Genomic DNA, 26,371 nt, shown 5'->3' with positions numbered 1-26,371 from the left:
TGAATATAGTCTTTTTTCACATGGGCAAGGGTAAGTTCTAACTTATCTTGCTGCTGGTTCACTTTCTCAAGATAGCAACCACATGCACAGTTCCGAAAACTCGACTTCCACACATTCTCCGAAGAATTTTTTTAAAAAAAATTAGAAAAAAGAAAAAAAGCCAAAAACAAGATGGCAACCACATACACAGTGCTGAAAACCCGGCTTCTGGACATGCTCGGAAGAAAAAAAAAGTTTTTAAAGATAATGGCACCCATAGACTGGCACCGATCGAACCAGTTCTGTGACATCATCATGACATCACCAGCGGATTGCTATCAGTTCGGGCGAATCAGTCCAAGCCGGGAGGAACTCACAATTTTCCTGTCCTACAAAGAACTTTGTCTGCATCTAGAACAAAAATTAGAATTTTTTTTAAAAAAATCTAAAGCAGTCATGAAGTTAAATTTGTCCCAACTAAAATATTCCTTGGCTTTCACCTAAGTACTATGTGGCATGTAAGTTGTATTTTCAAGGTTAGCAAGTAAGGTGTAAACATCTCTCTTTAAATAGAAACACATATTATCAGCAGTTAAGTAATAGCCATGCCAATTTTAAATAAATAATAGGGAAAGCCAGGCAAGAGCATGACATACAATTATACATTTTTAAAATCAACATTGCCAAATCTGTTTCATTGAATAGTGAATGATTGCTGAATTCTTCTTATGCATCGTCAATTTTATCATAAATACAAAGAAGTAAATAACTGTTGTTTAAAAAACCCATGAAAATCCAGTGCAATCTTTAACCACCTTTGTTAACAGTATATCCAACCAAGTTAGATAAGATTTAACCTCCACTTAAGATTTAAGCATCTTTCCTATATTTTTCCTTCTTAGCATTTTTGTGTGACCATTACAAGGATATGTGAGGGATATATGCAGTGAAGGGCTCCTACGGGAACTGTCAGGAATGCAGTTCCGGTAGCAAAATTTGGAGCTCCACCCCAGAGCACCCAATTTGCATTGAAAGATGTTGAAACAAAATGCATAAGCCACGGCCACAGTGTGATAGTAAAAAATTTTGTAGCTCATCACTGGATATATGATAAATTCTTGATGTCACATCAAGTTAATTTATACTCAGTCAACAAATAATTGAGTCAGATTCTTACTCGATTCCTAGTCATCTTTGCAATCCTAGAAATTCACTGTTTTATAAATTCAGTTTGCCAAGGATTCAGTGTTTTTATACGTGGAAATAACATTGGGAAGGCAAGAATTGTATGGCAGAAGAATGTAATAAATTTTCAATCGCAGGCACTGATTAGGGTGAAGCAAATAATACATAAAGCTAAGAAAGTAGATTTAACCCTTCCTGTAATAAGGGGAGTTTATCAATAAACTAACTGGAATATTTGAAGTTTTAGGAAAGAACTAGATGTCAAGACCAGAAACATCATGCCTTTAAACTCCACTTGTAGGCAAACAATTGCAGAAGATAGATATGTCTTTATCTCCCATTTGAGAACATCCCAGAAGAATATGGTTGGCTGCTGTGAGAAACAAAATGCTGGACTAAAACATGTTAACTTCTCTTTAGTACTAGTTGCCTAGAGCGTGTACTGCAGAATTGCTAGTATTTTCCTGTACTCCTGGTTTGCCCTTTACATTAATCAGACAGTTGCCCTAGCTGACAGTAATAGCTGTTTTTATTTCATGAGAATGAAAAAGAAATAATTTCCTACTAATGTGCACAATCTATTCTTAACATACCATTTATCAGCTCAACCCAAAGTTGTTTAAGCTGCAGGGAGCATCTAGTTTTCTTGAATAGAAATTTTATCAAAGTGACACTTTAACACTTACTAGTTGCAAGTTATTAGTGATTTTTTAAAAAAAACGAGTTAGACTTCTGAGTAGAAATAATAGCGATGTTTGTTATATAATGTAATCTTGAGCCAAAATAATATATTTTACTGTAATTAACAGACACTCTAGAACTTCAGTATGGTGATTATTTGGAACCAAGATGTTTTTTTTTTTCTAAGAAAGACCAAGTGTACAGTTTAAGACAGAACTGTGATTAAAAGTGTGTTGTATCCATTTTTATGCTATTGCTAGCAATAGCTCCTGCTAAAAATACTATGATAACCAATAATGTCCAAAATAGATTCATACTTTGTGGGGCTTTTGGATCTTTAGTAGTGGAAATTTATAAACCAAGAGAAATATATTATATGCATGCTTCAACCAGTCATTGTTTGCTTACAAACAAAGATTTAAAGCCACAAAACCAACAATTAAATCAGTGAGGACTTGGACTGAAGAAGCAAAGTTAAAGCTACAGACTTGCTTTACTGCACAGACTGGAATATTTTTTAAGACACCTCTGCAGACCTAGATGAACTCACTGATACTGTAACATCATATGTCAGGTTCTGTGAAGACCTGTACCAACCAGGAATTTGCAAATATACAACAATAAACTTGGTTAACAGCCAAACTTAAGCAGTTACATCATTCCAAAGAGGAAGCCTACATTAAAGCCCACATGGCATTATTTGACTGACAGGACCTGGAGAACGCTGACCCTGTGGGCTTTAATTGATTTCTAGGAGTTATATGGCAGAAGATGGTTCCATAAATAGTCTGGTCCTGTGCCATGTAGACAGGTGGAGAAGCTCATCGCTTTCATGGCCTTGTTCACTTCATCAGGTGTCACCAGTTCAAACTTGTCCCACACAATGGGACTAAGACTTGCCACTGTCATCTCAGTCGATATTGCCCAATTGGAGTTTCTGAGCGACTTTGTCCACAAGAAACTGAACAAATTCCTCAGCTCTACTCTGTAAGGGTTTGTCCACTCCCCCTATATTGAAAAGGGAGCGGGTCACCCTAAACAGGTCGTTTATTTGTTTAACATATGTGCATATATTTCAACATACAATTTCTCTAAGTATTATGTATATCATTTTTACAACATATCCATTCTTATATATAACTTTAGGGTATGTAAATTAGAATAGCTCATTCCAACATGCAAATCTAATTCTAGAAGGAAAGTTTGAAAAACTTTAATTAGTAATTAAATTCTAAAAAATTAAAACATGAAATATTTGTCCAATTATATTTCAATTGATAAAATAATATACTGTATACTTGGAATTGATTTATTTTGGATTGTTCCAACTTTAAATCAACCATAACCACAACCATACAAATAAGGATGTTTAGAAGTGACTTTTTTGTTTGTTAACAGTAGCTAATAACTATTACTCCTAATAACAAAGGAACACACAAGAAACCTCCAAAACCACTCAGATTGATCTTTGTTGGGAACTAATGTTACCTAAAAAGAGCGAAGATACAAAATGATTTTGAAAGACCAATGACAAGCAATCCAATGCCCTTTGGATGTTTTGGCCTCCCACGCTACCACTTGAAGGTTAATTTTGATAGATGGTGAAGTTATAAACGAAGTACAAAAACCAACTATCATATTAATATAAACCATTGTGGTTTATTAATAATGTTGATGCCTAATGAATAGGTTGAATAAATAAGCACCAATTTCAGCCCAACTTTTCCATTTTATTTTCTGCAATACATTTATGCTAAGAGATTATTTGTATATAATTCATAAAGATTTGTTAATTAAGATTAGTTAAACACTTTCTGAGTCTTCCAGGTATAGAGTCAGTAAACTTAAAAATTACCATTTTGCTTTAAGAAAATCTTAATATAAATATTAAAATGCATTTATAATTTGATGTCTCCAGATTTATCTCCAACCACCCTTTGGAGAGAGGTAGATGTAGGAGTGGTCATTTAAAATCCTGAAAGATGATTTTATTACTTGTTCCTTTATAAATCAAACTTCTAAAAGTTCATAAAAACTAAAAAAAAATGATTTAATAGGAATTTTTTATGACCCATAACATTATTATAGCTACTTTATTCCCAGTATGTTATTGTTTTAATTGGGTTGTTACAATTCTTGGGGATCTCTGTTTTTATTGGATCAAACATAATCTTAAATCAAAATGACAGAGAATGCCTTCAATATGTCTTTTCATTTCTCAGTTCTTTTCTTCAGGGACAGAACAGGCCAGGAGGGAAATATACCCTTCATTTTCCTTAGTCTTTTGACACTTCATGGCATTCCATATGTTCCTGCCAACACTTCATTATGAGATTTATAACTTTCATCATTTTCAGCTCACAGTACAGTATGAATATGTTTCAGTACTGCATTTCCTTGCAATGTTCCGTCTGCTTACATGCCTTTTCCCTCCTCTGCCAGGTCTCTGATCGCTCTGTAGTTGCCCTTGTTCCTAAACAGACTTCTTCTTACAACATTCCTGCTTCTGCCAGCATATCACGGACCTCAATTAGCAGATATGGTAAGATTGAAAGTTGTATGATGTAAACATAAAGGTTCTAATTACATGACTCGCAAATTAATGGCCTAATCTGATCATTGCACCCAGTGTCAAGCGGTTAGCAGTTTTATTACAGTTTTTATTGTAGGCTTGTGAAGCATATCTGTATAAATATACAGGGGACCATTTTTTAAGCACTGAGCTCAGTCTGAAACATTATGATAACAACAGTGTATACATGGAACTCTTCACAAATACTAGTTGCTTCTACCGCTTATTTGAATTATAAAGTTGGCTGTATTAATAATGAGAATACCCCACTGACACCACCTCTGCATGTATCAGAACCACTGATCTGAAGCAATTTCTCCTGCAATTGTCATTATCAGACAAGCAACATATTAAGTATACAGTGTTCCCTCAATTTTCGCGGGGGATGCGTTACGAGACTGCCCGCAAAAGTCGAATTTCCACGAAGTAGAGATGTGGAAGTAAATACACCATTTTTGACTATGGACAGTATCACAAGCCATCCCTTAACACTTTAAACCCCTAAATTACCATTTCCCATTCCCTTAACAACAATTTACTCACCATTATTACTGGTATTCACCATTGAATAAGACACTTAGTAATCTTGATATTTATAAACATATTTATAAATTATTAACAATAATTATTTTTTTGGTTATTTATTTGCAAAAATTATTAGTTTGGTGATGATGTATGATGTCATCGGGCGGAAAAAACCGTGGTATAGAAAAAAACCCGCGAAGTATTTTTTTATTAATATTTTTTGAAAAACAGTGGTATAGGCTATTCGCGAAGTTTGAACCCGCGAAAATCGAGGGAACACTGCATAGAGATATTATTTTTTCTGATTCAAAAATAATTGCGAGGGAGACTATTTCACAGCTCAAGTAGTCAGTCAGTTCCTCCTGATATCTAGCCTGAATATTCCTATAGTTTCAAACATTTGGTTCTGATACTGCCCTCTGTTATATGTCCTTCTATGTGACAACTCTTAAAATGTTTAACATTGCTTTTGCATTTCTCCTCAGTTATATCTTCTGTAGGCTAAATATTTTCCTTTAGCAAGTCCTCATAGGAAGTGGTTTCCAGAACTCTCCAAATCTTGCTACTCTCGTCTGAAATCGTTACAATTTGTTACTGTCCTTCCAAAATATGTGTTCAAAATTGTGCTCAGTATTCCAAATGTGGTAGGACCAACGCAGCTATGAGTGGAATAATTACAGATAATCTTTGATTTACAACAATAGTGATCATTTGAAGTTACAGCTGCACTGTTGTAGCATCCCATGATCACATGATCAAAATTCAGATGTTTGGCAACTGGTTCATATTTATGACAGTTGCATTTTTCCGGGGTCATGTGATTACCTTTGTGATCTTCTGGCAAGGAAAGTCAATGGGGAATTCAGATCCGCTCATCAATCTTCTTACTAACTTAACAATTGCAGTGTTTACTTAACAACTCTGGCAAAAAAGGTTGCAAAATTGGGGGGAAAACTCACTTATCAAATGTCTCGCTTAACAACCGAAATGTTGGGCTCTACTGTGGTCATAAGTCAAGGACTACCTGTAATTCCAATATCTGCATTTCCTGCTGATTCCTTCTCAAACAATATTTGCCTTTTTAGTACCTAACTCAGACCAATGACTCATATTTGACATATTCAGCAAGGACATCAGTTGTTGTTTTTCAAATGCACGAAAGCCATGCCATCTTCTGTCTTTGCACTTTTGTTCTGCTTTTTTCCCTCCCAAATGCAGAATTTTACATTTTTTCCTGATAAATTCCATTTTATTCATTTTAGTTCATAGTTCTAGTCAATTTAGATCTTTTCAGAAAAAAAATTCTTACAGGGAAATATAATTACTAGTGGTGGAGGGGATGAAATTGAACTTAGTATGAAATTTGAGAATGTTTATTTGGTCATCTTGTCTATTTGTATCTTTATGTTTTTAGTAAAAGCAATTTTTGTTCTGTTTTTCTGGCTGGAAGAACTATGGCACCATATGGCTGGCAATTTTTGCAAGCGGAAAAAAATGCCCTCCGCTCTAATTTGTAAAGCATTTCTTCAAAAACGTCAGGAAAAAAAAAATAAATTAAATGCCTGTAATGTAAAATTAGCAGGCAAAGATTTTTCTTTTGAGGATAAACATTCATTGTAAAGTAAAAATTCTATTTGATTGTTCAAAGTCAAGAGTATTAGCGTGCAACAGGTGTCTACATAATTCTTGTGAATGTTAATATTGACACTTCTGGTTACACAAATGACATCAAGCAAAGGTGTGCATTTCCCGTCTACATTTGCATCAGTTTCATTTTTAAATAGAATTATTCAGTGCTTTCACCTTTTAATTACATTTATAAGAATATTCATATTTTGAATCAGCAGCAAAGCATTGGAGAAAAAAAAGTAATAATTCACTCATTCTCCTATTAATGTAAGGGGATCCCCTTAATCTGACTGTCACCAAGTAGAAAAATAGAAAATTAAGAAACTAGATTCAGTTGGTCATAATAAAAAAGACATTACTTGAAAATGAAAAAAAATCAAACAGATGAAAGGTGTATTTGATAGCCAAGATTTTTTTTTCACATGGCATGGTATTTTGATAATATGCCTTATATATTGAATCATCCACTACATATTTTCAGTATAGAAGCCAAGATTATTATAGTTCAGAAAATTTTGGATTTAGTTTTCTGTGGAGGGTAAGCTTTGTTTGATGAATCAAGAATGACTACAATCATCAGATTAAATACATAACAAAACATTGAAAAATATTTCAACCAAAATGTTCTAAATATAGAATTGGCTTTTGGAAACATTGAAATGTTATAGTTATTTCTTTCCTTATAAACTGAAGTTATATTCACTGTTACACAGCTATATCAAACCCCAAAATATATCTATGCCTGTTTTCTTTTGTCTCTTCCCAACCTCTTTTTTCATTCTCCCCAGATTCCACATTTCGGTACACAGGTAGCCCAGATAGCCTTCGTTCAAGGGCACCCATGATTACTCCTGACCTAGAAAGTGGAGTGAAAGTCTGGCATCTAGTCAAAAACCATGACCATGGTGACCAGAAGGAAGGTGATCGGGGAAGTAAGATGGTATCAGAAATCTATTTGACACGGCTGCTAGCTACAAAGGTAATTCCAAATCTTAGCTCAAGTATCTCCTTTTGGTAAAAATTATGTATTTATTTTATTTGTCAAGTGCATTTTGGTAGTATACATAGATATAATGCTGTTTATATACATGAGATGGATAGTAATAAGAGGGAAACATTAGGACAGGGACTGTAGGCACACTGGTGCATTTATGCACACATCTTACTGACCTCTTAGGAATTATGTGAGGTCAACAGTGGATAGTCTAAGGGTAAAGTTTTGGGGGAACTACAGAGTCGGGTAGTGAGTTCCAGGCATTTACTACTCGGTTGCTGAAGTCGTGTTTTCTGCAGACAAGTTTGGAGCGGTTAACTTTGAGTTTGTATCTGTTTTGTGCACAGGTATTGTTGGGGTTTAAGCTGAGGTAGTCTTTGACAGGAAGGACGTTGTATCAGATGATTTCATGATCTATGCTTAGGTCATGTCGAAAGTGACGTAGTTCTATGTTTTCTAAGCCTAGGATTTCAAATCTGGTTGCATAAGATATACTGTTATGCATAGAGGAGTGGAGGGCTCTTCTTGTAAAGTGTCTCTAGACACTTTCTAATGTATCTATGTCTGAAATGTGGTGTGGGTTCCAGACACATGAGCTGTATTCAAGGATTGGTCTGGTGAAAGTTTTACATGCTCTGGTTAGTAATGTGATATTACCGGAGAAGAAGCTACATAAGATTAGGTTAACAACTCTTGAAGCCTTTTTTGGCAATGTTGTTGCAGTGGGCTTTGACACTTAGGTCATTTGATGAGTATTGCAAGGTCTTCTACACAGTGAGGGTTGTCTGCAAGGTCTTGTCTATTTAGCTTGTCTTTTATGTTCTGATTCTTTTTGCCAGGAGAGCACATTTGTTGGTTGAGATTTGGAGTTGTCAGATGTTTGACCATTCTGACACAAAGTCAAGGTCTTTGTGGTAGCAGTGTTATTGGTGATGTTGAAGAGTTTAACATCATTGGCGAAGAGAATGCAGTTGCTTGTAATGTGATCGCAAAGGTCATTTATATAGAATATGAAGAGTGTTCATCCTAGTACGCTGCTTTGGAGTACACCGCTGTTAACAGGAACAGGATTAGCCATATATTGTCATACTGATTTTGTCTTACTGGATATTAATAATAAAAACAATGTTTAAATAAAACAATAATAATAATATATTATATTATAATATACTAATGTGTATATAAGTAGCATATTATTATATAAGATATAATTATATATTATGTATAAAAGAATTATTATATGTAACAATAATTATAATTATTATAATTATAAAACAATTATAAACCCATCCATGTGAATGTTTAGTAAAATCTAGATAAGGCAGACAAAGGTTTTTGGGTTTTTTCCCCCAAACTGTCTTCATTCGTAACATGATACTATCTCATCTTGCATAGGCAATAATTCTCTCTCCCCAATCACATAGTGTAACATGTTTAACTTGCTACATCTCATATCCAGGATATAAATTAATGGGGGCAACTTTGCACTAGCTGATGACTTATGATATAATACCCGTACTTTGGTCTCTACTTCCATCAGGGTACACTGCAAAAGTTTGTGGATGACCTGTTCGAGACTTTGTTCAGTACTGTGCATCGAGGCAGCGCTCTCCCACTGGCTATCAAATATATGTTTGATTTCCTAGATGAGCAAGCAGATAAGCATGGCATCCATGACACTGATGTGAGGCATACCTGGAAGAGCAACTGGTAAGAAGGACACAGTTTTACTCACTTATGATTTCGGTATTTTTATATCAAAATGGTCCTTGAGCAACATCATATATCTACATTAAATAAGGATAACTGCATGAAATTCAAAAGACACAATATTATAGTGTGTGCGTGTGTGTATACGTGTACTTGCATCCCTTCATCATCATCATCATCATCATCATCATCATCATCATCATTTTAACCGTTGCCTATCCACTGCAAGATGAAGGCTTCTTCCACATGTTTCCAACCAATATGGTCCTGAACTTTCTTTTGCCAATTGAGCCGACCATACTAGCTGAAATCATCAATTCATCTTGTTTTAGGTCTCTTTTGTGGACACTTTTTATCAAATGGGGTCTATTCTATGATTCTATGACTGCCTTAGTGCACCTGCCATCAGTTCTTCTTGCTATGTCACCAGGTCATTTCTATTTCAATTTGTCTATGGAGATTCTTAGTCACCCAAGTCATGGTTGTCCCAAAGCGACTTTTTCAAGAGGCAATGGGACTTTATGGTTTTTGTCTGAAGATGTTTCACTTCTCATTCAAAAAGCTTCTTTAGCTCTGACTGAATGGTGAGAAATGGAAGGATTTATACTCCTAGAACACAGTTGAGACTCATTGTGGCACTACTCTGGTGACTCGGATAACACAGATAAATCTCCAGGTAGTCTCAATGACTCTCTAAAAGAATGCAAATGAGCAGTTATCTGCAAGGATTTCACGCCATCCAGTTGGAGCTGAAGTAGCTTCTTGGATGAAAAGCTAGATGTATTCAAACAAAAACTAGAACGTCCAATTGAAAAGGCATCTTTTCGACTTGCATTTCAATTCTTTTACTCTCTTGATGATATCATACTTTTGTTTGTTCTATTAGATATATTATTTAAAAAGTGCTTTAAAAATAAGTGAAAAAATATAGCAGATAAAATTAAGATATAGAGTACAAACTAGTATTAGAACAATAGCTGTGACAGTTCTCTATGTTATTAACTAATACTAATATTAGTCAAGTATGCAGATGTTTCTAATACACTCATATGGATATCATATTGTTTTTAAGTAATTGTACTTTGCATAAATTGTTCTCATATTCCCTTATATTTATCCATACTATGTCTATATTTATAAGTAATCCATTCATAGATACTAAGTGTAATCAGATCTTCAATCCATATATTTATTTTTCCAATGTTACAACAGCAGATAAAACAAGGGCACAGAGAATCAATTTATATGATTCAATTGCCAAATCCCATGTATTAGATATGTAATTCAAGAGAATATTACTTTCACAGAATCATAGTTTAGACATTTTTCTGTTACAACATAGTTGGAAGTCATTCAGACAAATATTATCACAGATCTTTAGTGATTCTATCATGCAAGAATAAGAACAAGTTTCTTTATTGAGAAATCTTTATTCTATGTTTTATGTTCAATTACTTCTAGAAAAAGAAAGATTTTTATTGTACTCAGTTCCGTTTCCAGCCAGGCAGTTTCTGACACTTTTATTGGTCTTTTTTTTCTTTCTTATTTTCTAGGTAGTCAGTAGACAGTTTAGCACCATCTGCTATCTCCAGACAATAACACAAATTTTATCTAGGCAGTCTTGTGCCAATTTTGAGTATAGAAAGTTTATTTTACATGCATGATCAATTTAAAACCATCTACTACATTTTATGTTACATTACATCTCATAATCCATGCTACTAAATATATATAAAATATATATTGGATAATGGATATATATTCTATTTTTGCTCTTTAACTCATATGACCACAACCCAGCGTCCTAATATCAAAATCTGATTGACTTCTAGTGGTCTAAAACAATGATGGTTTGCCTCATTAGATACAATAGGAGCAATTTTAGTCAGCACCTAATCTGGAAAGGGGATAATAACTCAATTATTAAAGGCTTTTAAATACAAAGCAGACAGTCTCAGAGTCTCAGTTCTAAGGTTCTCTGTCTATTCCATAGGACATACATATTGTTCCTCTAAGCAGATGACCCTAACTAAGTGGCCTTCGTGAATACTTTGTTCTTGACAGTGATAAATCTAAGGCTTTGGAGAATGCACAAGATTTGTAATAATTATAGAATAATTTGACTCAAAGTCCCTTGCTGCATAACCATTTATTTTCAAATTGAGACTTGTGACTGATTTATACCAGTTTCTCATTAACTATTCTGTACATATTAATTATTCCATTAAGTTAAAGTGTTATCACATCTAGACGTGATTGAATAATGTACTTTCAGAGTCATAAACATAATCTTTATTACTTAAACAGTGGAATAGGTCAGAAGAGGGAAAAAACTGTTTTTTCACTAATCGGATTAAAGGCATTAAACAGAATAGGAATAGCTGTTCAGCCCCCCTCCCTGGCCAGTACTAAGGGGGTCACCATCAGTGAATTGCTGGACTATGCTATGTGGCCTGTTGTGTGAATGTTGGATGGTTCAGGTGGAAAATTGCGGCGGGCTGAGCATGTTCTTTTGGATTGTTATGTATGTTGAGATTGGTCTTTGGCGGTATACTGTGTGTATACATACAATGACAATAAAGTATTTATTATAATTTATGTGATTTACACATGTATTGTAAGTAGAATTCCACTAAATTTCTATGAATTTCATAAGCTATCATTTTTTACAAGCCTTCTGAGGTGCAAGGGAAAGAGATCAGATGAACAAATTGTTCCTGATTATCACAGGACTTTCATTGTTTGCATCAAAGACAACCAGTTTCAGTCAGATGAGCCAAAAAGCTCTCCTTAGCTTGATTTTTGTGTTTTAAAATCCTCAAAGCCTGAAAAGTAATTGAGATAGCATATCTTCTTTTGTGTAATGCTTTGTTTCTAGCATTTGAACAAAGTAGAATTTACAAGGCGCTATCAGAAATGCAATAACTAAAGAAATAGAACCCAGATAGAGAGTTGTGGCTACTTATATCAGCTTTCAATTGAATTGCTATATATACATGATTATTTAGAATCTATTTCCCAAATGTTATCTGAGGATATCCAGGCACGATATTGTGTATAAATTTGAGCTCCAGCTAAATATAACTTCTAAGAGGCAATTTATATTCTGTATTTTTAAAATAATTGTTGCTTTTGCATCTTTATCCTGGCTGATATTTTAGGATTTATAGTTCCCTGGGATAGAAATTGACTCTGCACAGAGAAGAAACTCATAAAAATGGCAATATTTGCCTATGTGTATAAACTACACATGCAAATCCCTTCTGGTTTCAAAACCTTCTAATCATCTGGTCTGCCAAAGCTAAATTCTCTGCTGCAAGGAGCTAAAAACAATTTTGCAGAAGCTTTAGGGAATGCATTTTAAGATAAAATGTTAGAATCTTCAATAATAGGACATTTAGAGTTAACAAGTGGTACTGATGAGCATAGATTTCCCCTCTTCCTTCATGGCTGCCAGATTATATAAGATTTTAATATGGAGAACTTCCCAACCCTTGTCAGCTTCTAAGTGTATCTGCTGAAAAATAATCTTGACTGGAAAAGAAGAGATATTAGTTTCAATCAAACATTATTTGCTTTCCCAAATATGGCCATGTTACACCAACACTCTGCAGTCTGCATTGGTTGCCGATCAGTTTCCGGTCACAATTCAAAGTGTTGGTTATGACCTATAAAGCCCTTCATGGCACCGAACCAGATTATCTCAGGGACCGCCTTCTGCCGCACGAATCCCAGCGACCACTTAGGTTACTGTTAGTCGCCCCGAGTCTCCGGAGAGGGGCGGCATACAAATCCAATAAATAGATAGATAGATAGATAGATAGATAGATAGATAGATAGATAGATAGATAGATAGATAGATAGACAAATTCAAACATTTTCTTTTGAATACTGACTATATAGACTAATACTAGTGTTGCACTATAAATCAGATAATTGAATAAATATCTTTGTCAGCAATTTAAACTAAGATGCTTTCTGTAGGATCCAAACCAAATTCATTAATTTTCAATCCTGTTGCAATACTGGACTTAAGTAATAACTGATTTTCAGTAGTCTTAATGTCAACTGTTTATAAGTAAAAGCTGTCCTTTAATTTGATATGCTGGGGGTTAAACCTAAGAATTAATACCTCTTCTTCTAAATTACTGATTATGTATGTATGTATGTATGTATGTATGTATGCATGCATGTATGTATGTATGTATGTATGTATGTGTATGTATATATAGGTATACGCGCACACACATACACACTGTATATATATTTAATTTTAAAAGTTCAGCAAAAACATGTGATATATATATATATATTGATTCATATCTTTCTGTTAACATGAAATTGTTATAAGTACAGTATTTTTCAGAGTATAAGATGCACATTTTCTCCAAAAAAGGTGGGTGGAAATGTTGGTGCAATATACACCAAATACAGTCATTTTTGGCTTCCCAAAGCCCTGTCCCCACACCCCATTTTTGCAGAAAATAGGCCCATTTTTCACCAAAATGGGGTGGACAAAGGGTCTGGGAAGCCCCTCCTGGGGACTGGGGGAAGGCAAAAATGGCCCTATTTTTGTGAAAAAAATAGGTTAAAATGGCCTGCAGGCTCCCCAGACCCTTTGCCCACCCCATTTTTGTGGGAGAAAATGGGCAAAGAACTGCCTGTTTTTCACAAAAACGGGGGCATTTTTTCCCTCCTTCATCACCCAGGAGCTCTAAGATGGTTTCCCAGACCCTTTGTCCACCCCATTTTGGTGAAAAATGGGCCTATTTTCTGCATTAAAAAATGGCCTGTTGTTTTTTTTTAAAAAAATGGGTGTTTTTGCCTTCTAATTACCCAATCTAGCATGGCTGGAGAAGAAATTATGGAAGTTGAAGTCCACTATTCTTAAAGCTGTCAAGTTTAAAAACCCTTGGGTTAGGGGTTAGTGGACTTCAACTCCCAATCCTCAGCTATCATGACTGGATGAGGAATTCTGGGTATTGAAGTCCACAAGTCTTGAAGCTGTCATGTTTGAAGTTTGTAAAAAGTATACATGTTTGTAAAAAGTATTCTGCAACACTGGTATTTTATTAAATAATATATTACTATATCACTTGGTTCAGAATATTTTTTTCCTTGTTTTCCACCTCTAAACTCCAGGTGCGTCTTATACTCCGGTGCGCCTTATTCTCCGAAAAATACTGTAATTGAAAATATATTGTTAACCAATACTTTATGGCCATTCTGTATCTTTAATATTCAACTTCTCGTATTTATGAATTATCATTGATAGAAAATTATAACTCTGAGATTCACCAGTGAAAGTTGAGCCCTTTCTGCATACAAAGTACTTAAAGATAAACGTTACAGTTGCTAGATTGGAAATCCAGTTAAACTAAAGCAGTTTTGTTCATTGGGGACAAAAGTAGGGACATTTGTCCTTTTCAGCAGCCTTGAACAAGTGGTGAATGAAAAAAATAATGTTTTTTTTTCCTATCAGCAACCGTTTGCCCCTGTACAACAGAATTTACTCTTTCCAAAAATAGCTTGTGTTCTCTTTTTTTTCCCCCCTGCAAAACATTTTTTTTTCCTGTACTGCCACTGGATGGACAAAAAATAACAGATTGCAGTCCCATTGAGAATAAGGTGTTTTGCTAGCAACTGAAGGTCAGGCAAAGCTAATGTGGAATGAGAACAAGTCTAAAAATTTGTTGGGAATTAAACACTTTTGAAGAAAGAAGAAATGCTCACTGTGCACAACCAATATAGATAGAGTCTGCGGAGAGGGGTGGCATACAAATCGAATTAATAATAATAATAATAATAATAATAATAATAATAATAATAATAATAATAATAAGTTTGAATAGTGAAGAATCTAACCAACATTGGGTATACATGTCCTGGCCCCATTATTATTTAGTTTATATATCGATGACCTGCCAGGTTTGATGAAGGATCTCATAGTACTCATTACAATGATCATAAATACTTATTGTAACAGTTTGCTTTATGCTGATGATATCATTTGATTAGCATATTCACAAGTAGGATTACATAGGCTAGTAAAAGATTCAGCTCTTATTGTCAGGATGCCCTAACAATTAGTAAATCTAAATTAAAAAATAATGGTGTTTGGACACCATCAGATACATAGTTGGCAATTAGATGGTGAACCAATTAAACCTTTGTATATTTAGACATAACTCTTTTCAAGATTGGATCTTGTACCTGTCTTCGTCAATGGAGTACATTTAGAGCAGAAGTCAATTTGGATCTACAGCTTAAACTAAAGAACCATAGTTACCCAGGGACCCTAGCCCCATTAATTTAAATCTATAAAGCTAAGGTTACACCTATACTCTTGTATGGAGCAGAGATTTGGGATCTATACTCAACCACAGTCCCAGAACAAACACAGTCCCAGCATTTGAGATGTATTGTGGATGTAGATACAAGAACAGCAGCTGCAGCAATTAGAACTGAATTGGGAATTTATACAATTCATTCACTATCCAAAATTAGAGCATATAATTACTGGTGCAAAGTCAATAAAATGGAGACTGATAGACTCCCCAAGTTATGACTACTGGAGCAAATAAAATTACAATCACAAATCTTCTGGATCACCAAACTAACAAATTTTGTAAGGAACTGTGGCTTTCCTGTCTCTTGCATAACAGGAGAACAATTAAAAAAAAGAAGTGCTCAAAGAATTAAGGATATAGAAGCACAAAATGATATAGATGTCCTTAGTAAGATAGGTAATTTGAAATACAGTGGAACCCCGACATACGAGCAGCTCTACTTACGAGCTACTTGAGATACGAGCTGGGAGAGTAGAGAAATTTTTGCTCGACTCACGAGCTTCCATTCGGGATACGAGCCGAGAAGAGCCGGCCTGGCTTGCTTTGCTTCCGAGCTGATGCAGAGCCGAATAAAGCGTCACGCCCCTCTGACGCTTTCGGCAGCTTCCGAAGCGATGCTGGGCTCTTTTGCCGCCAAAAGCGTCAGGGGGGCGTGACGCTTTATTCGGCTCTGCAAAGCAAACCAGCCTGGCTCTTCTCCGTTCGTATCCAGCGCTTGGTGAGTCATTGGCTTCTGCTGGGGGTGGGGGGATCTGAACGCTTTCTGCTGGGGGTGGGGGGATCTGAACGCTCTCCCTGGCTGGGAGCACTTTCGCTGCGAGAGAGGGCTTTCCCGAAAGGGACGGAGAAAGCCCTCTCTCGCAGCGAAAGTGCTCCCAGCCAGGAGGCTGCGAGAGAGGGCTTTCTCCGCCCTTTCGAGAAAGCGCGCCTGTCTGAAAAGATCGCCACCGGTCTGGTGGGGATTTGCAGCAACCTCCGAGCAACCTGGGCTCGGAGGTTGCTGCAAAACCCCACCGGACCGGCGGCGATCTTTTCAGACAGGCGTGCCGATTCTCCGCTTTTAGCAGTGAGCGGCGAATCTGCGCATCTGTTTAAAAAGATCGTAGCCGGCATGGAACATCCCCCCATGCCAGCTACGAGCTTTTCAGACAGGCGCGCCGATTCTCCGCTCACTCCGGGTGAGCGGCGAATCGGCGCATCTGTTTAAAAAGATCGTAGCCGGCATGGAACATCCCCCCATGCCAGCTACGAGCTTTTCAGGCAGGCGCGCCGATTCTCCGCTCACTCCGGGTGAGCGGCGAATCGGCGCATCTGTTTAAAAAGATCGTAGCCGGCATGGAACATCCCCCCATGCCAGCTACGAGCTTTTCAGACAGGCGCGCCGATTCTCCGCTCACTCCGGGTGAGCGGCGAATCGGCGCATCTGTTTAAAAAGATCGTAGCCGGCATGGAACATCCCCCCATGCCAGCTACGAGCTTTTCAGACAGGCGCGCCGATTCTCCGCTCACTCCGGGTGAGCGGCGAATCGGCGCATCTGTTTAAAAAGATCGTAGCCGGCATGGAAAATCCCCCCATGCCGGCTACGAGCTTTTCAGGCAGGCGCGCCGATTCTCCGCTCACTGCTAAAAGCGGAGAATCGGCACGCCTGTCTGAAAAGCTCGTAGCTGGCATGGGGGGATGTTCCATGCCGGCTACGATCTTTTTAAACAGATGCGCCGATTCGCCGCTCACCCGGAGTGAGCGGAGAATCGCCGCGCCTATCTGAAAAGATCGGAGCCAGCATGGAAAGCCCCCCCATGCCGGCTCCGAAGCACCGGGCACCCCTCAGCCGACGTCTTTTCCCCTCAGCCCTCGGGCTTGCACGCATTAATCACTTTTCCATTGTTTCCTATGGGAAACAATGCTTCGACCTACGAGCTCTTCGACATACGAGGTTCCTTCCGGAACCAATTAATTTCGTATGTCGGGGTTCCACTGTAGCTGACTAAATACAAACATACTTTTCAAGTAGACAGCTATTTGAAGTTACAACTGCCAAAACATCTTAGGAAGATATTTACGTGAGCATGTTTTGAACAGCTTTACACAATGGTCAGATGTGGGGAATTCCATTTTATACCCTACAATGAGTGTCTCTTCATTTGCAGAGCTGCAAAGGTAAAAGACCTGGCTCATATCCTATTTGATTGTTGCTTGTATAAGGGGATGAGTAACAGGTACCTTGGTCTATATACCAAACAAATGGTCTATTAGGATCCACATATCAAAACAACTTACCTTATGTGGCCAGAACCTGAAAATAACATTTAACACAGCACAGTATTTAAACAATATGGTTTGGTTGAGATCTGAATATGTGGGACTGATTGGAGTAGATTGCAGGGGTGACACCGAAATATAATTTTATCATATTTTATCTATATCTTAAATTAATGTATTTTATTCAATTTTATTTTAGATTTATTTTATTCCAACTTCATTTTAAATTGTATTTTATCAAATTCCATTTTAAATTATTTTTATCAAATTTTAATAATAATTTGTTTCTGGAACTTTTCACTTTGATATGGCCCAAGAGCTAATCAATAAAGTCTAATGAAGCAATCTCATTGTTCAAAACCATTAAAAAGTTCAGTTGAATTGCCATTCCGTACACTCTGGGTTAACATATTTCTTTTGCTGTAAAATTATTTAAAGAGAAAAAAAATACTCTAATCAAAAATTAAAAATGGAACTGCTGAGGGGTAAACTGACTAGAGTGTGGTTTATTATTTTATTAAGTTTAGATGCCTTGCCTTATACTTGAGAGAAACTAAGAAGAAACCGCTTGTTTATTAGTAGACCAGAGGAATGTTGTCAATATAATTTACTTGGACTTCAGTAAAGCATTTGATAAAGTACAGCATAACCTACTACTCAAAAATGTAGAAAAATGTGAGTTAGAGAGCAATACCACCAGATGGATTCAAAACTGGCTGATCAACTGCACTCAATGTGTAGTGCTCAATGGAACAGCATCAACATGGAAGGAAGTATGCAGGGAAGTACCCCAAGTCTCTTGACAGAGTTGAATATTGGGCACAAAATTAACAAATTGAACAAATTGACAATTTGAAATTAACAAATTGAAATTCAATGGTGAAAAAAGTAAGGTTCTTGGAATATTGCATTCAGTTTTGATCACCACAATGCAAAAAGGATGTTGAAACTCTAGAAAGAGTACAGAGAAGAACAACAAAGATGATTAGGAGACTGGAGGCTAATATAAGAACTGGGTATGTCTAGTTTAATGAAAAGAAGGACTAGCCCAGTTCCAATATCTCAGGGGTTGCTACAAAGAAGAGGGAGTCTAACTATTCTTCAAAGTTCCTGAGGGTGGAACAAGAAGCAATGGGTGGAAACTAATCAAGGAGAAAAGCAACTTAGAACTAAGGAGAAATTTCCTGACAGAACAATTAATCAGTGGAACAAGTTGCCACCAGAAGTTTTGAATGCTTCAACACTGGAAGTTTTTAAGATGTTGGATAACAATATGGGTTGTTTTCCTGCCTAAGCAGGGAGTTGGATTAGAAGACGTCCAAGGTCCCTTCCAGATTTGCTATTCTATTCTGTTCTGTTACTCAAAAGGTGAATTGTGGTTCAGTTTTGATTGCCAATGCCTGATTTTAAAAGACTAATTTCTAACATCTCTTCAAAAGGTTATTCTTTGTTGTTTGAATAGAAAAGTATGGCCAAACCCTAACAAAATAAGTTGTTTAACACTTGGATTGTACAAAGGAAAAGGTGCCAGTCTACCAGATGGATTATGGGAAAGCTCTTCAAAGAAAGTTACGATTTTGTTCTCAATATTGAATCTGGCCATGCACACCTTAAAAAGAATTCTGCCTCCAGTCAGTGACGTTAGGATAATAGGTTATTTTCCCATTAACAGTCTTAATGCAAAAAAACTATGCAGGACTCAAGTGATCAGCCAGATTTCTTCAAACATGTATAGTGTTATAACAAATTTTCTAACTCTCAAATTCATATTCAATACAAAGTAAAGCCAGAACCACAAATCTCTATGTATAAACATAGAGTTTAGTCTGTACATGTAGAAGAATAGCAAGCAGAGTTGGGGAGTGAAATTAAATGTGCCATCATTATGTTCCCACAAATGGTTCTAGTCCAATCCCTCCTGAATTTCATTGACCCTTATCTGATACCAATTTAAAGTTGAATTTGAGATTACTAATTTTTTTTATAGATTTGAATAAATCTTCTTTGCTGCAAATTGTCCTGATTCAGTGCTCCTAAAAATATCTGATCTAAACTATCTATTTAAAAAATAATTTATTTTGAAGTTGTTCAGGTTGTAAATACAGTGGTACCTCATGATACGAACTTAATTGGTTCCAGGAGGAGATTCATAAGGTGAAAAGTTCGAAAGACGAAACAATGTTTCCCATAGGAATCAATGTAAAAACAAATAATGCGTGCAAATCCTTCAGGAAAATCCCAAACTTTAGAAGGGAGGTGAACAGAGGGCAGGGAGGAGCAGCTAAAGGGGGCGGGTAGAAGAAGCAAGGCTAGGCTAAAGGGTGAGCGGGAAGGAAGAAAGGCAAGGGGGGCGCCCCTCCCTTTTCTTTCTTCAAAAGACACTCTTTCAGTGCCTGCAAGCACGCTGTTCTCCTACTTTTGTTAATGCAAAGTCTTTCCCCCTCCAAGCCGCCCCTCCCTTTTCTTTCTTCAAAAAAGGGGGGGAAAAGAAACCCCTTCATCCCAGCAGCAGTGGCTTGGGTTCGTAAGGTGAAAATAGTTCGGAAGAAGAGGCAAAAAAATCTTAAACACTGGGTTCGTATCTTGAAAAGTTTGTTAGAAGATGCGTTTGTAAGATGAGGTACCACTGTACAATGTAATATGGGATATAGATTCTACAAATAAAAAAAAATAAGAATATCATTTTTTTACCTCAAGACCAATTTATGATGAAAAACTGGACACAGATAACACCTCAACTCTCAAATTACACCCTAGGGAAAACGTTAGGCTCCTATGCTTCTTTATCCTTGAGTTACTCATATTCTCTTACCTGCCAGCAGCTAATGTATCAGCAGAAAGGAGGTAGCATAAAAACTTAGCTCTATCTTTGCCATTGAATATTATTCTAGCTCATTAGTAAATAAAATGAGTTTAACAGACAATAGTGAAGCATATTTGGTACTTGAATCATTTATTTCATAAACAAAAACATCCAAAAGATGATATGCCTATGTGAACAAATAATTGCGGTCTTGTTCAGTAAATTCAATTAAAGAGCTACGTGGGGCCAGTTGTGGGAGTACTTCATTAAACAATCAACTCTGAGTTGAGTGATCTTCCCTTATGTGCATCTCACAGGCATCACAGGGATGTTTTCATCATGCTGGTTCTAAAGATACATCATCCCCTGTTCAAAATAAATTTCCAAAGACCTCTGTAAAAATGTCACGTATGCTTATCAAAGTGGAAAAGATCAACAAAGCATTTTCAAAGCTCTACTAAACCACAGTTAAGAAATCTCCTGAGACAATGAAGATTTGGAAAAATGGACAGTCCTGCCGAGAGGGATTATTTTGTGACAAGCATTTCATTAAACTCATTAAAAAAAAAACCAAGATCCAGAGATCTGCAGGCCTCTGCTGCCTCAGTGTTTATTCCAAAAATGAGAATCATTGGAGAATAGTAAGGCAAAACCCATTGCTCCTTACAAACTTTGATGCTCATGTCAAATTTCCCCCAAAGAACAAAGAATCTCCTTCCAGACTCCCATAGGGATATTTTATAGGTGGATAGCTGAAACTTTGGAACTAACATGATAACTAATAAACAGTAAGCTCCACAATACGTACTTCCTATCAACTGTCAAGCATAGATATGGTGGTCCCTTAATTTGGGAAAGCTTTCTTGTTTCAGCATTTGGACAGTTACTCAAGTCGTAAAGCACAAAAGCATCCCCAAATTAGAGACCTTCAGACCATTGTGATGTGAGAGATTTATCACAATTCAGAAAATGCTTGTGCAGTTTCAGGTACTTCAACCACTCACTGAATTTAAGGGGTGGAGGAGGTCTTTTTTTTCACACTGGCAAATTGGATTACTGCACTTTGTTTTTGAAATCACAAAGCATTGTTGTAGTTGGTTTATTCAGGTTTCTTTATATATTAATTTTAGTGGCATGAAGTTCTGATAACTATCAATGGTAAAGATATACAAAATCTAAGAAAATCAGAAAAAGGGAAAAGAGAGGGGTTTTTTTTAAATATAAGATCAGTCAGTTTGCTTATTTAGCCCCAGACTTTATATTCTAACTTGCAGCCGCTCTCCAGAGTATAAAGCAGAGCTGTTTCACGTCAGCTGCAACACAGGCTAATTGGAAATGCCAGCAATTGATTTTAGTACCTTTTGCATTTTCTTACTGACCTAGACTACAAGTCATGCCTAGAATGCTGCAAAAACAGCAATCAACCTCAGACCTCAGAAAATAGCATTTCCTCAATTTCCTGGTGCCTATGTCTTCAGTGATGCAGGGTTTTAACTAGCAACATTGAGGGAAAATATATTTTTGGTTCTTTGCTGTCGATTATGATCGGTTAGAGTGTTCATGTGTGTCTTGTTGTTGTTGTTGTTGTTTGGGGCAGGTAACAGAGAAAATCAGTAGTGTTCTATTTAGTTTTTTATTCATATTTCAAGCAAACTCTATTTAATGGAGTGGGTATCTTTGATAATGTTGGGGTCCCGCCCAAAACTCTGAAAAATGGAAATAATATGTTACCTTGTTCATATTATGGTTCCTTTTCTGCTGCTAGTTATTGTGGATTTTATATTACATAGAGAGTTGGACTTTTATCACCTCTGTGCATAGTATTAGTATTTATGGGCAAAAGAGGCAAACAGTGGCATCTAGTGATAGATTACCTAGTAACTGAAGAATATTTTCTATTTTAAGAATAAAAGGAAGAAAGGAAGAACATCTTCACAGATAGTATTTAGATTGGGATACACTACTGTATATCCATGAGAAGAGAGTTTTAATGAGTAAATAGTACCTTGAAGATGCTCATTATTGCATTAAAACTAAAAGAAATAGAGAACAAGAATAGAATAAAACTTTCAAGGGAAAAATGGATTATCTCAATCAAAAGAAAGAATTCCCTCTTTGGCTAGATCTCCAACCCAAATAGCTCAATGAATTTAAATCCAATAATAATAATTAATAATAATTTATTAGATTTGTATGCCGCCCCTCTCCGAAGACTCTGGGCGGCTCACAACACAATAAAAACAGTATTATTATACAGGCACAAATCTAATTTTTTTTTTAAAAAAAAAACCAGCTCCTTCATAGTTCTGTATTTTGATTTTAATAGTGTTTAGGAAGAGGATATCCATCTTGGATGGACTATAAATCTAAATATAATAAATTCACCTTGGTTTCCAAATACCATTATGAATACAGTGCTACGTTATTGGAATTATATTTCCTCATTTCTGCTATTATTACTACTACCATTCTTATTTAACATTTTTGTGAAAAGAAAAAAAGAAAGCTGTGATTGTAGGAATATGTTGCTATTTTTTTAAAAAAATATAATGCATATTTATGTCACGCAGTCTTCCTCTTCGCTTCTGGGTGAATGTAATTAAAAATCCACAGTTCGTCTTTGATATCCACAAGGGAAGTATCACCGATGCCTGCCTCTCAGTCGTAGCTCAGACTTTCATGGATTCATGTTCCACCTCGGAGCATCGACTGGGCAAGGATTCGCCCTCCAATAAGCTGCTCTATGCCAAGGATATACCCAGCTATAAAAGCTGGGTAGAAAGGTCAGTATTCAAATAGAGGGTATGTGCTGCATGGCAAGAGTCTTTGTGGTTCCCCAAGCTTGCAGTTATTGAGTCCAGTATCATTTCACTCTGCATCTGTGTGGTATTCTAAGTTGTGTTTTCTTCCCTCTTCATGAAGGTCAGGATCCATTTACAGATTCCAAAATATCTGCAGGCAGCCAGTTTACATGCATAACCCAGCCTTGCATCACATAAAGCGTTATAGGTGGTAATAGTAGTTCATCTTGATTTGTACCTTCATCTTGATTTGTACCAAGCTATCATATCATCTCACCCAGTGGCTTAATGTACATGATAAATAGAAGTGGAAAGAGATGCCTCTATTTTGTAAAATGCTACAAAGTGGGGACTTAGAGCTAGACCTTTTCTGGCCAATACTGGAGTCAACCTCAGAGAAAAGAAGAAAATCAAAATAATGCCATGCCTCCCACTACTAATGGGTTTTTTTTCCAGAGTATAAGACGCACCTAGATTTTAGAGGTGGAAAACAAGGGAAAAGGTATTCTGAACCAAATGGTGTAGTAATATATTATTTAATAAAATACCAGTGTAGCAGAATACTTTTTACAACCCTGTACACTTTTTACAAACTTCAAATTTGGCAACTTTAAGACTTGTGGACTTCAACTCCCAGAATTCTCTAGCCAGCTATGCTGGAAAGCTGACCAAACACAAATCTTAAAGTTGCCAGGTTTGAAGAACTCTGACCTAGACTGTTGGAAGGCAATATGCTGACATTGTAAACCTCCCAGAGAAGGCTGAAAAGCACTGTGAAGCAATATATAAGTGCTATTTATTATTTATTTATTTATTTATTATTTAGATTTGTATGCCGCCCCTCTCCGAGGACTCGGGGCGGCTCACAGCAGAGAAAAACAAATCATAAATAATCTGAATACATTTAAAACATTTAAGATTTAAAAAGAAAACCCCATATAGTACATACACACTCACAAGCATACCATACACAATTTAAACATGCCCAGGGGTTGATGTCTTAGTTCCCCCATGCCTGACGGCAAAGGTGGGTTTTAAGGAGTTTACGGAAGGCAGGTAGAGTAGGGGCAGTTCTAATCTCCGAGGGGAGTTGGTTCCAGAGAGCCGTGCCGCCACAGAGAAGGCTCTTCCCCTGGGGCCCGCCAACCGACACTGTTTAGTTGACGGGACCCGGAGAAGGCCCACTCTGTGGGACCAATAAGTGCAATCAAAATCTATCTCATTACCTGTTTTCCGATTTGAAACTGGAAGGAATCCAGATAATATTTACTGAAAAATATAATAGCATCAATGTTTTGGTGAAAACAATACCAAAGAAGAAAATATAAGCAAATATTGTTGTTATTGTCAACTCCAGCTGTCATCTTTTACTTTCTTACATAAGTCTTTTTCTCTATATTTAACTAGATGTAGTTTTTAGCTTTATTATTGGGCTTCTTCTTATTCAACAACAGAAGTACTTAATAAGTAGAATTGTTTTCTTATATTTGTGATATTCATATATCACAACCAATTGTCACTAAACAATATTGTATATACAATGCAACAATGTATTATGCATTGCTAATAAGTTCTGTTACTGTGCATTTCCTATGGCATGAGTATAGTAGGAAAACATTTTAAGTCTCATTCCATATACTATAAAATCAACCTGATACTTTGTTCATTTTGACTTTTGCATAGGTTTCCTGCAGAAATTACTTGTGACTTCAACTCAATTCATTCTTGATTGCTGTTTCTTTTTTCTCTGTTTCAAGTAGCCGGTTCTGTTTCTGAAACATTATTACCATTACTTTGCAGGTATTATGCAGATATTGCAAAACTCCCAGCCATCAGTGACCAAGACATGAACGCCTACCTCGCAGAACAGTCGCGTCTGCACTATGTTGATTTCAACATGCTGAGTGCACTCAATGAAATATACTCCTATGTCAGTAAATACAGTGAGGAGGTGAGAAACATCTTTCTTTGGAGGGTTTTTTTTGGGGGGGAGGAGCGGGGGGGGTTGAGAAACAATTGAACCTTAAGCAGTTGACATTGCACAATCCAGTAACAAGATGAAAACAACATAATAAAACAACATACAGTAGTACCTCTAGATACGAGCTGCTCCACATGCGAGTATTCCAAGGTACAAGCCACGACGCGACCGAAATTTCTGTTTGACACCCGAGCTCAAATTCGGGATACGAGCCGAGCTTCCACTAGGTGGCGCAAGAATCCTTGCTTCTGGTTATCTCGGTGCGAAAAACAAAGTCTAAAGGCATTCGCTAGAGATGCGAGTTGATCGACTTACGAGCTCGGGTCTGGAACGAATTAAACTCGTATGTCGAGGTACCACTGTAGTAACATTATATCAAAGCCCAAGGTATAACACCTAACAACATCCAGACATTCTCACAGCAGGATAGACTATACTCAAACCAAACACAAAGATAGTCTAGACGCTAAACTAACTGGAGAACTAATGCACCTATTTTTCTTAATTTATCACCAAAAATTGTTAGAAAATTAAGTCACCATTATTTGCACTGTTGAGGTCTGGCAGCAAATTGCTTACCTCGATGGACTGGGAAAACCACAAAAGAAGTATTTGGCACTACACACAATGCACAATTAAATCCTGAATCCTTGCAGAAGGGCGGCATATAAGTCAAATAAAAACTAATAAATATCCCCCCCCCCCTCTTCAATGCAAATTAACTTTGCACTAGTTTCTGCTTCCATGCTATTTCCATACATGACTCAAAATGCTAGATAAAGCTAAGGACAGTGCAACTCTGCCAATATAGCACACAGTATCATAAGATATTTTTGCAAGTATAAAATATAGCTCAATCTTATAATGCCATTTGGAATACAGACAATTAGGTAAATAACTC

At 36.6% G+C, this 26,371-nt stretch overlaps 1 protein-coding gene across 2 annotated transcripts in view; it reads left to right on the top strand.

Moving 5' to 3' along the window:
* Window positions 1–26,371, top strand: part of PLXNA2 (plexin A2) — a 545,151-nt gene that overhangs the window by 515,757 nt on the left and 3,023 nt on the right. For both annotated transcript variants that reach the window (XM_070745594.1, XM_070745595.1), the window contains 5 exons: window positions 4,288–4,387; window positions 7,360–7,550; window positions 9,106–9,275; window positions 23,259–23,471; window positions 25,290–25,440. In XM_070745594.1, coding sequence (XP_070601695.1) covers window positions 4,288–4,387; window positions 7,360–7,550; window positions 9,106–9,275; window positions 23,259–23,471; window positions 25,290–25,440 — 825 coding nt within the window. The remainder of the gene's footprint in view (window positions 1–4,287; window positions 4,388–7,359; window positions 7,551–9,105; window positions 9,276–23,258; window positions 23,472–25,289; window positions 25,441–26,371) is intronic.

The sequence above is a fragment of the Erythrolamprus reginae genome, chromosome 3 (assembly GCF_031021105.1).
Source record: "Erythrolamprus reginae isolate rEryReg1 chromosome 3, rEryReg1.hap1, whole genome shotgun sequence".
NCBI classification, from domain to species: domain Eukaryota; kingdom Metazoa; phylum Chordata; class Lepidosauria; order Squamata; family Dipsadidae; genus Erythrolamprus; species Erythrolamprus reginae.
This window is presented reverse-complemented; position numbering and strand designations above follow the sequence as displayed.